The sequence below is a fragment of the Geotrypetes seraphini genome, chromosome 2, assembly GCF_902459505.1.
Source record: "Geotrypetes seraphini chromosome 2, aGeoSer1.1, whole genome shotgun sequence".
NCBI lineage: Eukaryota > Metazoa > Chordata > Amphibia > Gymnophiona > Dermophiidae > Geotrypetes > Geotrypetes seraphini.
The window spans coordinates 494,999,898-495,016,533 of NC_047085.1; the positions used below are offsets into that span (position 1 = coordinate 494,999,898).

At 39.5% G+C, this 16,636-nt stretch overlaps 1 protein-coding gene across 3 annotated transcripts in view; it reads left to right on the forward strand.

The window, feature by feature from the left end:
* The first annotated feature begins 321 nt into the window (after positions 1-321).
* DHX30 (DExH-box helicase 30) overlaps positions 322-16,636 on the forward strand; it is a 195,591-nt gene continuing 179,276 nt past the window's right edge. The window contains exons 1-2 of one of the 3 annotated variants that reach the window (XM_033931942.1): positions 322-716; positions 7,489-7,613. In XM_033931942.1, coding sequence (XP_033787833.1) covers positions 347-716; positions 7,489-7,613 — 495 coding nt within the window. In that variant the 5' untranslated portion in view covers positions 322-346. Of the gene's footprint in view, positions 717-7,200; positions 7,355-7,488; positions 7,614-16,636 lie in introns of those variants that run through there. The other 2 variants (XM_033931944.1, XM_033931945.1) reach the window with 2 other exon arrangements.

A 16,636-nucleotide genomic window follows, 5' to 3' on the forward strand; every position in this document is an offset into this window, starting at 1 on the left:
GCCCAAATGATGAAGCTATGACTGTCTTTAGATCACACATGTTTGTGCAGATGGAAGGTACCACAGAGGTCGAACTGCAATCAGATGGCTTTTGACATGTTGAAAACAACCATGGGGATGATGCTGGAGGACCTTATGGACTAGCACAAAACCAATTTATTTTTAGATTTGTAATTCAACAAGTCCTAACACATATTTCAAACAAGACCCATAATCACAAAGGTGTGGCTTAAACCCCCATGCTTGTTAATGGAACATTCTGATTGGTCTGCACTTGCTGTAGGACTGTTTACCATTGGTGCTGGCGACAGTAGCTCTGCTTCAGAGAGCCGTTACTTGTTCGGAGATGGTGATTCGACAGAGCGCTTGCAGGTCAGATGCAATCACTGCCCTGCAGTTCTTCCCCCAGGCCGCTGGGGGTGTGTGCGTTGCTTGGGGATCCCTCTTGGCCTTGCTATCATTCTCCCCTCTCTCCGGTGCCGGCGCCTGGCAGATTCGGCTTTCAGTCATGGCGGCGGTCAGAGCGTTGCTGCTGCCCTACCTGGGTCGTGCTGCACGCCGGTTTTACGGAGGTACCGGTGCGAGCGGGGGTCCTAGACTGGCGGCGGACTGTTCGACTGGAGAGAAGGAGGAGCGTCAGTTACCCGAGCAGCAGTTTCCGGAAGAGGAAACTGGTGAAAGCAGCTCGAAACAAGGTGAAGAAGCCGGGCATGCAGGTAGACGGGGATCTAAATCCAAGGCCAGCATCAGCTGTAGGAGAAAAAAAAGAGACATCCGGGAAAGAGTAAAAGGCGGACCTCACTGCACTTCCTTAAAAATCTGAGGTCCGTGCCATTTTTAGTCTCAGCGTAGGTTATGGCTCTGACGGAGCATTTCCCTCCCTATGCTGAGACTAAAAGGGGCATGGATCTCAGATTTTTAAGGACGTGCAGTTAAGATTTGTGAGGTCCACGTTTTACCCCTTCCCAAGACATCTCCCCCCCTCCCGTCTCGGTTTGTTTGTTTCCTGCTGCCGCTAGGTGAAAGGGTCAAGGTGTTATTTAATTGCTTTTGTGTGTGTGTGTGTTAACCTCCTTAGTACGTATTTAGTAACTTTTGGTGGTGAGGGAATGGGCTCCGAAGCTATCCAGACGCACGTGGTTTCTGTTCTTCAGCTGCCAGTTCTGCCTCCTGCCCGGGATGCTGCAAGCGCCTCCCCCTTCCTGCCCGTATTCTTTCTCTATGACCTCTCTTTGCATCACCTTCTGCGGTGGATTCGGAATAGTACATTAAAACTGTGTTTTCGCTTTCCCGCTTCCCCAAGCCAAGAAAAAAAAAAGAGAGAGAGAGAGAGGCATACGTAAGAAATGTGAACACAAAAACTCCCATCTCCACCCCGTCACTTCGAAGAAAAAAAAAATCAAAATCAATCGGGCTTGTGTGGATGCGTGTTTAAATGATGGCGTTCGGTTTGCTTTGACAGTGGTACGGTCCAGCGTGCAGAGCTGAGTTTACATTTAAATTAGAATGTTACTAACCGAAGCAACATGGCATGGTCGGTCAGCTTCTCCGGAGGGGCGGGGGATTTTCAGACAGCTGAGAGAGTGACTAGTTTGCTGTGGCCTCTTTGACATGCTCCTCAGTCCCTTCTCTGACAGTTAGAAAATGTGGATCAGTCCTGGTCAGAGGAGGAATCTGGTCATAATTACCAAAGGTACTGTGGAAGGCAGTTTGTATAAAGCAAAGCGTTGTGAAGCGAATTAGAAAGTAGCCACGATCCGTTAAGGTAAATTGTTGGTATGAAATTTCTTAAGCAGGACCAGATTTGCAGCTCTTGCCTCCCGGTGGGTTGGGGAGATTCCTTACCAAGGATCTTGTTGGTCTCAGGCTATAAGACAGCCTCCCCACAGAAAACACTTCTGTATATATAATTTTTGTTGGTGATTATGCAAATTATGTGATCACGTTCTAACACAGTGGTTCCCAAATCTGTCCTGGGGACTTCCCAGCCAGTCAGGTTTTCAGGATATCCACAGTCTGGGAGAGATTTGCATGCAGATGTCTCATGAATATTCATTGTGGATACCCTGAAAACCTGACTGGCTGAAGAGCCTCCAAGACAGGTGTAGAGTAAAGAGTGCATCAGGCACAGGTGTTCTGCAAGATGTCAAACTGATACTAACATAGACTTCCAGTTGACACTATGGAGATTGGGCTCCTCGACCACTACTTCTGACCATAAAAATGTCTCTGATGGCTCAATTAAGGCCAGCCTTGCTCCACTGACTCCAAAGACATATTTGGTTGCTCTCTAGTTATTGACCCTTCTATCCCCATGCAAAAGATTTACTTGATGGCCTGTGGGCGCACCCTCCCCCCAAAAAAATACCTTGGGAGAATTCAGGCCATATGATAAAACCTACACTGATTTTTGCAGTTTAGGAAATTTGTGAAGACAATTTTGTTTAAGCAAACTTTTTTCTTGAAAGTCATTTATTTTTATTTTATGATTGTTTTTTGTTTTTATGATTGTATGTATTGATTTTATTGTGTGTGTGTTTTATTGCACCCCACACAGAATTGTAGGATGCTGCGGGTAATAAATTTTTAAATAAATAAAGCCGCTAACCCCTCGAAGGGAAAAGATAAGTTCAAGCTGTCTGTTTACTGGATGCACAAGAAGGAGACTTGGATAATGAGAATGCTTTTCCTTGAATGGGTTCATCAGTGTTTTGTGCCTAAAGAAAATACCTTGCCAGTAAGGAAAAGAAATTCAAGGGGCTGCTAGTATTGGACAATGCTCCTGGACACCCAGAATCTTTACATGATTTCAACACTAAACTCGTGCTCCCCCCAAATACAACATCTCTTATCCTGCCTCTTGACTAGAAGGTAATAAGGATATTCAAGGGTGACCAATCCAGGTAATTAGTACCTGGCCAAAACCCAAGAACATAAGAACTGCCATCTCCGGATCAGACCTTCGGTCCATCAAGTCCGGCGATCCACACACGCGGAGGCCCAGCCAGGTGTACACCTGGCGTAATTTTAGTCACCCATATCCCTCTATGCCTCTCGTAAGGAGATGTGCATCTAGTTTGCTTTTAAATCCTAGAACGATGGATTCCGCAATAACCTCCTCTGGGAGAGCATTCCAGGTGTCCACCACTCGTTGTGTGAAGCAGAACTTCCTGATATTTGTCCTGGACTTGTCCCCCCTTAGCTTCAGTTCATGTCCTTTTGTCCATGTCCATGCTACCAATCCAGGGCAAGCAGTGACTTCCCCTATGTCTTTCTCAATAACAGACTATGGACTTTTCCTCCAGGAAATTGTCCATAGACAACAAAAGCTTTATAGAAATCAGTTTGTGAAGCCATTAATTTCTGGTGTTTTATCAGGAGGTAGCTGTTTGATGGCCTACAATATTTCAGTAGACTCAATCAGGCAAAAGAACTCGTATACCTCCCTCTGCCTTAATTTAGGTAGTATTACACTATGCAGGGAAGCTCGGTCCCCCAGTGGAGCCTTACACTCGGGCATATAATACCTCATAAACTCCAGATGTATCCCAGCATCATCTATAATTTTGTTTCTGTTCATTCACTATATGTAAAATAGTTTCTGGCTTGGTGCTGGTGCTTTCGAAGTTTGAGCCAACAAGCGACCAGCTTTATTGCCCCACTCAAAATATTCCTGTTGGTTGTATTGCAATGCCCAAGAGATGATATGTAGTTCCACATCTCATAGATCCTACCTCTTAGCTTCTAGTGACTGGAGGACATGTCGAGAGCTTGATTCATACTTGTGAGCCTTTTTTAGATTTGTAATCTTTTCCCTCAACCTGTTTTCTGTACCTTTCAACTCTTATGTCGATAGGTGACAGGTCCCTCTGTTTATATATCTCCCTCGTATAGTATAAACTTTAAAACTCTCCCACAAAGTAACTGGGTTAACATCCCCTGTATCATTAAGCTCAAAATACTCTTGAACATCTGAAGGGATGCAGTTCTGAACCAGGGCAAGGTCAGCACACTGATCTAAGGCCCTGTGTAAGGATCTGAGGCCTTGTGAAAGAAGTATGGATCCTTTCTCATTCCCTCTCCCCTCCTGCCACGTAGACAAAGCAAGGAAAATGTTAGCACCTTGTGACAGAATGCTGAGGCATTCCCCCCTCCCTTTTTGTCACAAGATCCTTGTCACATATTAACCTGACCCAAGTCTACCCTTATTCCTTATCTTGTTTAACTATTCCTTATAAGGGCAACAATCAGACTTTGCCTACGTGCAAAAGCAGGCCCTGAGTTTAAGGCTAATCACGAGGTGCTTAAGGAGCATGTATTATAACCTTTGGACTGTCACATGCTATAGTAAGATTATAGACATTAAAAGTGTACACAAGGGAATCACTTTATTGTAACTGTTCTGATATATTCAGATGTCATGGGAGATAGTAGCTTTGAGAATCACATTAGATATGTAAACAATGAGTTACCTTGTTATAATGCACACTGTAAATGCATGATGAAATTGTAACCTTGCAAAGCATGAGCTAAGTAATTAAGGGAGTTAAGATACTCAATAAAAGGGAGAGATCATCCATTCCTACAAACATCCCTCTCCAAGAGGGGAAATGCTTGAGTGTCTGTTAGCGATTGATTATTCATCATCCAATGACGTTTACCCCCCATCATGGTGAAAGCACATTAACTGCGTGGAAATTGGAGAGTTGTCAGATCTCACCCTGGGCTCAATAGCAGTACTTTATAATGTAATGTAATTTATTTCTTATATACCGCTAAATCCGTTAAGTTCAAAGCGGTTTACAGAGAGATATACATTAAAGGATACAATAAAAATAAGATAAATAAAGAATAGGTACTTTGAACCAAGATGTAGTGCAAAATAAAAGATGTAATCTCACATACTGGGGTTATGCAATCGACGCACATCCTTTAAACTGTGTAATTTTTATAAAGTTAGAGACAGTCTTTTGCTTTGCATACTGAATTACACTATTAGAATTGTAATATTTAGGTCACAAGGTTAAAATCATTCCTAATCATCGATGTCTTCACTAAATTCCAGAAATGTTTGTTCCACATTGATTACATTATCTAGATTAGAATATCTGTTCCGTCCATATCAGTATTAGTTGAGAGCGGATTACACTTCAAGAAGCTAGAAACAGTCATTCTTGGAATTAAAAAGCCAGTTGTAAAAATTTGCCTAATAAGCCAGAAAAAAATATATAGATCGAGAAGAATATAAAGTTGACTATCCAGTTCCGCCTTCAGAAAGATATAACGACCTTCAGGGTCTCTAATTACTTCCTGGGGGTGACATCTTACATTTGTACTTTTTCTGTTGCTGATTTGAGGCAATGAAGAAGTGAGTTTGACTGAAGTTTTCATATTTAACAAGTAAATGTGTTTCCTATATAAAAGGGGAAGGAGAGTTGCCTACTAAGGCCTTTACTCCAGAGTGCATTAATCTGCTCTGGCAGGCATATGCCCACAGCCAAAATATACAATTTAGATCCGCTGAAGAGTTCCTCGGCGCACACCTCTAAGAATCTTCATCACTTCTTCTATGGGCGTGGAGCTCCTCCCTGACTTTGATTGTCAGTCGGATAGGGATTCAGGGGACGAAAGTTCAGTCTTGAGTAAATTCGACCATGTCTCACCACTCCTGTCCAAGCTTCACTGGTTCCCAGTAATCTCCAGGGTTCACTTTAAATGTGCCTGCCTAACTTTCAAGATCCTTCACGGCATCCTTCCGTTATTCTATTAACTTGGAATTCCTCAACTCCTAATTCCACCAGATCCTCCCAAATATTAAAACTATCCTTCCCTTCTATAAAAGGTATATCCCATGCAGGAAAACTAGGGACATCCCTCCCCTTTAGAATCACTGAGCTCTGGAATAACCTTACCTCCCCACTCCGAAACTCAAGCTCCCTCCAACTTTTCCGTAAACATCTGGAAACTTGGCTATTCTCAAAAATGTAACACTTCCTCCCTCTCCAGTATCTTACACCTATCTAAACCTTCTTTACACTTAATCCTTTAACCCTCCATTGGAGTTCGTTTCCATCCCAGCGCCTGTAAACCGTGCCAAGCTCTACGATTGCGGAGATGGTGTAGTATACAAACTTAAGGTTTAGTTTAGTTAGTTTAGTTTTATTGTCTCAAAGCAAAGCCTCCCTGGTGGGAGATTGTCTCTTATGTTGAGGATCAGGATGTATTCCCAGCCGCGAACCTGGAAGATGATCCCTAAATACTGTGGCTGTTCAAGTCTTTGGTCCTGCCAGACATTATTACAGAGTCTCTTTGTGAGCTTCAGATTGATCTGCCTCAGCCCCAGTCATCTCAGTGTTCTCTTTTGAGTGGGGCCTGATCTCAGCCCACGTTACCTGGAAGTGACTAATGAGTTTTGTCTATTGGACCATCTCTTTGTCCTAACCAAGGAGTCAGCCTGAGGCAGTTCAACCTCTGAGGCCACCATTTCCTGGAGAATTCGGACAGTGATCTCTTTTCGCCTACATTGTCTGTGGCAAACAACCACCAGTATCGTTGAAAGCACATTTGACCAGAGGAGTAGGCTACTTTTGGGCATAATTGAGGGCGATACCTCCGGAAGAGAGATGTAGATCTGTGACATAGTCTTCCTTATACACGTTCACTAAATTCTATAGGGTGGATGTGACAGTGCAAGAGGATTCTACCTTTAGATCCTCAGTACTAAAAGCAGGCTTATTTCTCCCATCTGGGATTTTGAGGACTGCTTAGGTATGTTCCTAAGGTTCAGCATACCATTCTTATGGCACTAGAAAAAGATTAGGTTCTTGCCTTGATAATATCTTTTCCAATAGATAGGAATGGAATGCTGACCCCCCTCCCCCCTAATAATTTCTGTTGTGCCTGTTTCTGCCTTATGCTTCATGGTCCTCTCCTTAGCTAAGACTTCTCGACCAGTCACACTATGGGTTCAGTAACAGTTTGTAAATACATGTAGAATCTAAAAAGGCAATTGAGCACTAATATTCAAACTGTTTCTTTTATTTAAATGTGTCTTACTGTTCAATGGTAATGTTCGTTCATTTATACATTATAGTTTCATTATTGAATGTTAAAACATTATGAGCAGATCAGAACCTTGGTTTCAGGGAGTTTCCCATGTCCCTCCTTCTCCTCTCTTTTACTCTAGAACTCTTGCATGCTTTGGAATGAACTGTAGGGGGCAGCAGACTCCTGGGAAAAGGAGGAGATTTCAAAAGCTGTGATCGACATCTTTTTGCAGTATGTTTGTAAAAATGGATAGCGTACCCTAAGGTTCAGTATACCATTCCCATTTACTGGAAGAGATATTATCAAGGTAAGAACCTCATTTCTTGTTAGTTCATTTTACTTTTTAATTTAAATTGCAAGTTTCTCTTTAGCATATAATTAGTAAATATTGATGGATATTGGTAAAATGTTTTAGTCTTATTTATTTCTCTCTTTCTTCAGGTGATTTATTGAAGGAATTTCCACAGCCTAAAAACCTGCTTAATAGTGTGATTGGAAAAGCTTTGGGAGCCTCCTATGTTAAAGATAGCCTTGTATACATCCACACTGATGGAACAAATGGAAAGGTAGGCAGTACTGTGCTGTGACCAGTCCAATAAATTTCAACATGGTACCATGTGGTCTGCATGTTTCTACAGCCAAATATTTACCTCACAAACAGATGCATATGGGGAGACTGCAGAATTCTAGTTAGCAAATAACTACTAGATCCTTCAATTTGGAAAATGGAACAAGGGTTCCTTTCACACATTGCCTGAAAATATGGAGTTCCTTTCACATGGTGTCTGAAAATATGATGGCTGTTGGGCATAGGTCCGTATTTTTCAGTGCGTAGAACTTGGCAGCATCTGCATCCATAGCAGCTAACAAAGAATGTCATGTTCCATCTCGTCAACTTCAATCTGTAGGGCTTGTAGAATTGCAAATTCCATCTGTTAAAGATCTTAGATTGAAAGTGTCTGGGGATAGTATATTATGTTGTATTGGTCCAAGAGAATGGAATAGGCTCCCTTTATATATATATGTCAACAACAGAATTTGCAGAATTTTAAGCGATTACTCAAACGCTATCTTTTCTGTCAAATGAAACATAGAGTTTGATTTTTGAACTTAGGATGAAAGTGAGGTGCTGGTCACCTATTTAATTTTTATTGTGTGTGATTTATGTTGTATTGTTCTTTTGGAGTTGATGTATATGTATGTTATTTTGTAACCCCCCTTGGGTAAGGTCAGGATATGAATTCCAGTTCTCTTTTTTTTTTTTTTTTTTTTTTTTTTTATTCATTTTATAATTCACAACAAGTGTACAGTAAATATCAAACAATTAGAATACAATATCACTTGAATACAATATCACTTGAAAATCATACAACAAAAAGATATATCCCCCACCCCCTCCCACTTCCATATACTACAAAAAATATACCACATGAATATAATATCTTATCATTCATATATATTATTAATAGAAATCCAACTCCCCCCGATCCACATGTAAGAATTAAAATTGGGAAAAGTGTAAATTATTCATTAGAATAATTTAAAAATGGCCCCCCACACATCCTTAAATTTATTATAGTAATCTTTTTGAACTGCCAACGCTCTTTCCATTTTAAACACATGACATACTGAATTCCACCAGAAACAATAATTCAACCTTGTACAATCTTTCCAGTTATATGTTATTTGTTGAATGGCAACTCCTATCAATATCATCAAAAGCTTATTATTATTAGCAGATATTTGAGGCTTAGCTCTCATCAGCATGCCAAATAAAATTGTGTCGTATGATAATGCAACATAATTTTCCATTAAATGATTTATTTGGTCCCAAATAGAGTTCCAAACATTTTTAATGAATGGACAATAAAACAACAAGTGATCTAAAGTTCCAGCATCAAGGTTACAATGCCAACATCTATTAGACCTAGAGCAATCCAATTTTTGTAAACGAACAGGGGTCCAGAGTGCTCTATGCAACAGGAAAAACCATGTTTGCCTCATAGAAGCAGACATTGTACACTTCAACCTCCAGGACCAAATACGTGGCCACTGAGATGCATTAATTTGATGCTTAATCTCAATGCTCCAAATATCTCTAAGTCCAGTTTTTGGTTTCTTATTTACATAGCCAGATAATAATTTATACCACTGCGCGGCTTGGTGACCCAAGAAGTCTGCCTGAAAGCATAGGAAATCTAAACTAAATTGATTATTAAGAGATTTCCATTCAGGGAACCCTGCCTGAATAGCCTGCTTCAGTTGCAACCATTTATAACTTTGTTTTTTATCAAGACCAAATTTTATTTGCAACTGTGAAAAATCCAGCAGTTTACCATCCCTCTGTTCTTATCATAGCCAGTGCTCTCCATTTTCCTGAATTTTGGTTCTTGTTCAGTAAGTGCTTCATAAGCTGAAATCTATTTTGTCTTTGGAGGGCAGATATCGGAACACATCCCAAATAGCAATTATCATTTAAAAAGATATTCCTAATCATTGCTCCAAAATTGATCTAGTGCATAAAGCATTTGATTCTTAAACCAGTGGGTAATTCTGGTTTCATAGTCTGTCGCGCACGAGACACAAGTGCGCCAACAATCCAGCACTGACAGTTTGGCGCAAGAAAGAAGCACGCCGCAGAAAAACTTAATTTTAAAGAGCTCCAAAGCAGGGTGTGAGTGAGTAACCCCCCCACTTTACTGCATAGTGTTTGCGCTGCTGTTGGGGGGGTGGGGGGTTGGAACCCTCCATTATAGAGAAAACGGAACTTTTCTTGATTTTTTTCGGGGGAAAAGTTCCGTTTTCTCTATAATGTGGGGGGTTGCACCCCCCACACCCTTCCAATGGCAGCGCGAACACGATGCAGTAAAGTGGCCCCCCATGCCCCCGTTGGAGCTCTTTAAAACAAAGTTTTCCTGCAGCGCACTTCTTTCTTGCACCAAATTGTTGGCGCATTGGTGTCTGGCGCGCGATTATCCCGTCACCATAATTCTAATCTCAAGTTATGTAGAAGACATTATCTACCTTTTTCGGCTTTGCCCTCCTCTATTTCTGCTCTGTGCAACTGTTCCTCAGTTTCTCGTTCTACACATGAGTTGAAGCTATCTTTCTGATCTACTATGCTTTCAGTTTGTTATTTTTGGGCTACTTTTAGAGGCTTGTCGGTGTTACAGAGGTCCCCAGGTTGGCCTGGAGCAGCTCTGCATGGGTGAAGACACAGACTCTCGCTGTCAGAGGTCTGTAGCTGGGAGGGCAATCCTTTTTCAGGTCACCTACCTAGCCAGCCTTCAATTTGAGACCTCTGCTCTGGGACTGAAGGTGACAGCAGCAGCAGCTTTTTTTGTCACATGCATCTAACACACTATCTTGCTTTAAGCTCCAACAACAGAGGAGGACACTTACCCCCAGTTGTTAATTTTGGGGGTGGATTATATAGTGGATTCTCTCTGATGTGTTCAGAGTCATCAGCAAAATCTCTGCTTATTCTATCTCTGCCCGTAGAACGCTCTGGATCAGGCAATGAGTGGGGAAATTCTGCTTCCAAGGCTACTTTGAGTAGGTTACATTTCAAGGGCCGCATGCGCTTTGGTAATAAGAGATTGGATGATCTTATGGCTAGTGTGGCAGATCTTTGACCTAAGTCTGCCAGACAGTAGATCAGTGGTCTCAAACTCACAGCCTGGTGGCCACATGCGGCCCGCCAGGTACTATTTTGAGGCCCTCGGTATGTTTATCATAATCACAAAGTAAAATAAAACAGTTTCTTGGTCATATGTCTCTTTAGCTATAAATGACAATATTATTGTTAAGACTTAGCCAAAAGGAAAGATTTATAAACTATAAAGAGTTTTTTACCTCATGCAAAATTGTAATTTCTTTAATAAGACATTAACCATTTATCAAGTATTAGCGCCCTTTGGTGGTTGAAATATGCCTAAAGAGGAAGCTGGAAATGTGCAAATTCAGCGATTTCAAAAGATCAACAGTAGATTTGGAGAGAGTAGAGCGGACAGAAGGAAGCCTGAGGGATATAGCTTCACGGAGGATCTTAATTATTACCATCATTTGACAACCCGATAGGAAAGGAGGCCATCTCTTATAGAAACCAACGAACAACATTATACAATCAGCATGAACAATGAGTCAGTAATCCAGGAGAAGCTGTAGCTGTTTGTTGAGAACAGCAAGATCGAAATAGCTGCCATTGGGAGGAAAAAGAAGAAAATAAATTCAATGAATTCAAGGTTTCTGGGAAAAGTGAATTGGCAGATAAAGATTTAGTATTCACTGCCTTGATTAATTATACTTTATATTTTCTGGGGAGTGTTAAGTTTTGTTGAATGGGGATTTGTTTACTATTTAATGTGCATAAAAATCTGTATGGGGCAGATGGAGGGAGTTTTATATCTTGAATTACACCAGATCCTTTGCTTATACTCACAGTGAAGCTTTTGGTGTACATGTATGGTTGATTGGATTAGGCTTCTAACACCATATGGGTAGTATATTTGTAGTTTTAAGTATGTATGGTTGTATGATAGTTTTGCCAGGTTTAAGAGAAGATGTATGCAAGGAAGCGTTCTGAGTTTGAATGAAAGAGGATAATTTCCTAGATGTGGTATGAATGGAAGTTTATTAAAAGTGGTGAATGTAAGTTAACAGAGTGTGAAGGTATGGGCATGCTAAAAAGATGATAGTCATTTCGTTTTGTTAAATATTCATTTTTAGGGTTGTGTTGTGAAAAGACCTTTAGTGAAGGGGAAGATTGAATGTTTATCTTTCCCAATTAATTGTTTCATTCAATTGTTGAGTTTATGGGATGATTAAGCTGACAGTTTTTAATATTGTACTTGATATAGTGTATTTGACTAGGTCTTGGTTATTAACTATATACTATTTGTTTGTTTTGAGATATATATATTATAAAGATTGTTTTCATTCCTATTAATTGTTAGTGTGCAGGGGAGGGTGGGTAAAGGTTTGATCAAATGGGTCTGAGTTCACTATGAATTTTTCAGGGGGGAGGGGTGGGAGTTGGGGGGAAGGGGATATGGTTGTGTGTGGGGAGTTTTCTGGAATTATTTGCTTTTCTATTCTTTTTATACCATATAAAATGGCTATGAAATTGGATTTTTTAAAAATCTTTTCTGGGGTGGTTGAGAGGGGAGGAGGGTATTTTTGGGGTATTGATAAACTGTTTCTGAATGTTTAAAAGTGCTTAATTCTTATGGTTATGACATGTATGTTATGATGCACTTTTTGTAAGTTCTGAAAATTTAATAAATTTTTTTTTAAAAAATGTATTAGTTAAATGTAAATGGGCTTAATCATCCCATAAAGAGGAAAAAAATAATGAATTTTTTGAAGAAACAGCAGGCTGATGTTTATTTCCTGCAGGAGACTCATCTTTCCTCAACTGAGGCCAGTAAGTTGGAGGTTGGATGGGTGAAACACTGCTTTTTTGCTCCTGCAGTGGGTAAGAAGGCTGGTGTGGCTATCCTGGTTAATAGGAATTGCTCTGCTTTATTTGGTAATGTTAATGCTGATTCTATGGGAAGATGGATTCATATTGATATGACCTCAGGAAAAGATGCCCTGAAGCTTATAAATGTGTACGCCCCTAATAATAATCAGGCTGATTTTTTTTTTTTAAGAAACTCCAACATTTGATTCTGTCTCTGGCTTCATCTAATTTAATTGTAGCTGGTGACTTCAATGCTGTTATGGATTTATTGTTAGATAAGCCTAGTAAACATTTAAAGTCTCTAGGTTTAGATAATTTGGTAAGGTCGTGTGATTTGAAAGACTTCTGGAGGCTGTTTCATTTTGATGCTCGGGAATTTTCATTTTACTCCCAAGTTCACAAATCATTCTCAAAAATTGATTATATTTTTGTTTCAGATAATTTAACACTTCAAGTTATAAAAGCTAGCATAGATCCGATTCTTCTGACAGATCATGCAGGAATTTGGATCGAAGGTCAGTTCAATGAAACAGACTCTTCTAGACCTGTCTGAAGATTCAATAATACACTGCTTGCGGATTCAAACTTTCTTGAGGAAATAAAAAAATGGTTGAATATTTTCAATTTCATACCTCAGAGGAAGTCTCATTGGAAACCATTTGGGATGCTTTTAAAGCTACGATAAGAGGACAAATAATTTTTTATGCAGCACACATGCAGAAATTGCTTAAATTAGAATTTTCTAATCTGGACAAAATATTTGATCCTTAGAATCACAATTGACTTCAAAATGGGAATATACTACTTTACAAGCCCTCTTGAAAGCTAAATATAAATGCAATGAGATTTCCTCACAATATGCTAGGAAAGATTTGTTTTCTCATCGAGCTTTGTATTATGGAAACTCGAATAAAGCGAGAAGATTATTGGCTAATTATCTTAAAGCTAAAAAAAAGAAAAGTAAAAATTGTGGCTATTAAAGATGAGAAGGGTAATACTCATTCTCAAATTAGAGATATTTTGAAAGAATTTTTGAAATTTTATAAAGCTTTATATTCTTCTGAGCTCTATTCCAATAAAGAAATGGAAGGATTAGAATGTTTAAAATTAATTCAGGGACCAAAAGTTCCCGAGCATATAAAAAGAAATCTCAATACACCTATATCGCCGCAAGAGCTTCAGACAGCGTTGAAGTCCTTCAGAGTTGGATCTGCTCCGGGTGGTGATAGATTCATGGTGAAGTTTTTCAGATCATTTCAAAATTTACTTTTACCTAATCTTTTAAAATTATATCAATCACAACTGAATAATGGCTGTATTTCAGGAACTATGGCTGAGTCTTTGACCATATTTTTGCCAAAGCCAAATAGAGATCCCATGTTTGTTTCAAATTACAGGCCTATTTCTATAATTAATGTGGATGGAAAATTCCTGGCTAAGCTATTGGCTCTAAGATTAGCCAAGGCTCTCCCTTATATGATCGGTATGCACCAAACAGGATTCGTTGCTCAAAGACATTCTTCAAACAACACCAGGCTGTCTTTCCACATGTTAAATTTAGCAAAAAACATGGAAGATCCGGCCTTCTCTGTATCTTTGGATGCAGAGAAGGCCTTTGATCATGTGGAATGGACCTTCATGTATCAAGCAATGGATTGGTTTGGTATTGGTTCCGGATTTATACAAATGATTCAAACCTTGTATAGTTCCCCTTCTGCCAGATTATATATTAATAATACTTTTTCAGAACATCTTCATCTGGAGAGGGGAGTTAGACAAGGGTGTCCAATATCTCCCTTGCTTTTTGACATTGTACTGGAACCCTTGCTATTGGCTATTCAATAGGCAGGGGAGATACAGGGTATTCCTTATGCAGTTCGGGAATATAAGGTCTCTGCATATGCAGATGATATATTGCTTCATTTGAAGAATCCTGAATCCACCATTCCACATTTACTGGAATTGATTGAGAGATTTGGTAAATTTTCTGGTTATAAAATAAATTGGAGTAAATCTGAGGTTCTGCTGCTAAATGTGTATTGCACAAAAGGTTTATTTGAGTCATTCCCATTCCTTTGGAAAGAAGAAGGGATAAAATATTTAGGCATAATGATACAAAAGACTCTGGAAGACACAATGACAATAAATGAAAAATCTTTATTGCTGAAAGTTAAAGAAATGTGTGAGCATTGGAACCCATTACATTTGTCTTGGTGGGGGAGAGTACAAACTGTTAAGATGGTTTTGCCTGTGGTTTGCTAGCAAATGGGAATGTTGCCAGTTTTTTTTTTTCAGGGGTCCTTTTATAAGAAACTAAATAATATTATCATTTAATTTATTTGGCTGGATAAAACTGCTAGAATAGCTCTAGTATCATTGCAAAAACCAATTGTGGAGGGTGGGGTAAATTTCTCAAATTTTTACAGATATCATCAAGCTTTCATCATGCGGCAGGATATGTACTGGATCTTTCCTGAGCTCATGGAACATCTTCCTGACTGGCTATACTTAGAGTGGCAACTTCTGTCCCCATTACGGGTGTTTCATGTCTTGAGTATCAAGTTTCCCAGATATGAAAAGGACAATAGTATTCTATTTGATACTTGGAAAACCTTGAAATTTATCAACAAGTAGAGAAAATCCACTTATCAGTCCTTATGGCTAAACTCCAAGGTTCAAATAGGCGGGTCTGGGATCCCCTGGAAGTATTGGATGCAGGCAGGCATTCAAACATTAGATGATATTATATCTAATGGGAAACTGCTGGATTTTTTTACAACTGCAACAAACATTTGGAATTTCAAAATCTTAACATTAATAATGGTTGCAGTTGAAGCAGGCTATTCAGAGTGGGTTCCCTGACTGGCAGAATCTTAAAAATCATTATAGTCTGCAGATCCTATGCTTTCAGACAGATTTGCTGGGGCATCAGGCCGCCCGGTGGTATAAATTAATTTCTGAATTTTTGAATAAGAAACCAAAAAACAGTCTTAGGGACACTTGGAGCATTGAGGTAAAGCAATATATTTCTGCACCTATTCCAATTAATAAATCAACTAATCAATCCTTATGGATAAACTCCAAGATTAAAATTGGCGGATATCGAGTCATATGGAAGAACTGGATTATTGCGGGTATTCGAACTCTGAATGATGTTATTTCAGATGGTAAACTGCTTGAGTTTTCACAATTGCAACATAGATTTGGTCTTAATAAATCACAAAGTTTTAAGTGGTTGCAGTTGAAGCAGGCTATTCAGGTAGGGTTCCCTGAATGGAAGAATCTTAATAATCAATATAGCCTGGAGTTCCTATGCTTCCAAGCAGACTTCCTAGGACATCAAGCCGCATTGTGGTATAAATTATTATCTGGATACTTGAATAAAAAACCAAAATGTGGTCTTAGAGACATTTGGAACATTGAAATTAAGCATCAGATTTCTGCATCTCAGTGGCCACGAATTTGTACTTGGAGGTTGAGATGTACAGCATCAGCATCTATGAGACAGACATGTTTTTTCTTGTTACATAGAACTTTTTGGACCCCTGTTCATTTACAAAAGTTAGATAGTTCTAAATCTAATAGATGCTGGCATTGTCATCTTGATATAGGGACACTGGATCATCTGTGGTTCTATTGTCCTTTGATAAAATTTCTGGAAGTCGATATGGGGACAGATTAATGCTATACTTGAGGCATCGATTTCTTTGACTTATGAGGCAGTCATATATGGGACGATACTACATCTGAAGCCCTCATTGGACAGATGTAGAGGTCAGCTTTTCCTTATCATGACCGAGGTAGCCATACAAATGGTTACACGCAACTGAAAGAACTGGGATCGCCTTAACTTTAATTTTTGGTGGGCAAATTTATAGTTTATAATTTATAGATTTAAAAAAATGAATGTGGATATGCTAAGAGATTTAAGTTAATCTGGGGCCCTTTGACATCTTTTACAGATTCATTGTAATTGTTTTTTCCTTTGTTCTTGTTGGTATATTGCACACACCCAGGCGGAGGGAGGGGGGGTATTTCTTTGTATGGTTCTGTTCCCTTATGAATTGTTGGTAGAGTGGGTTTTTTTGTTGTATGGATTTTGATTGATTATGGTATGGGCAGACT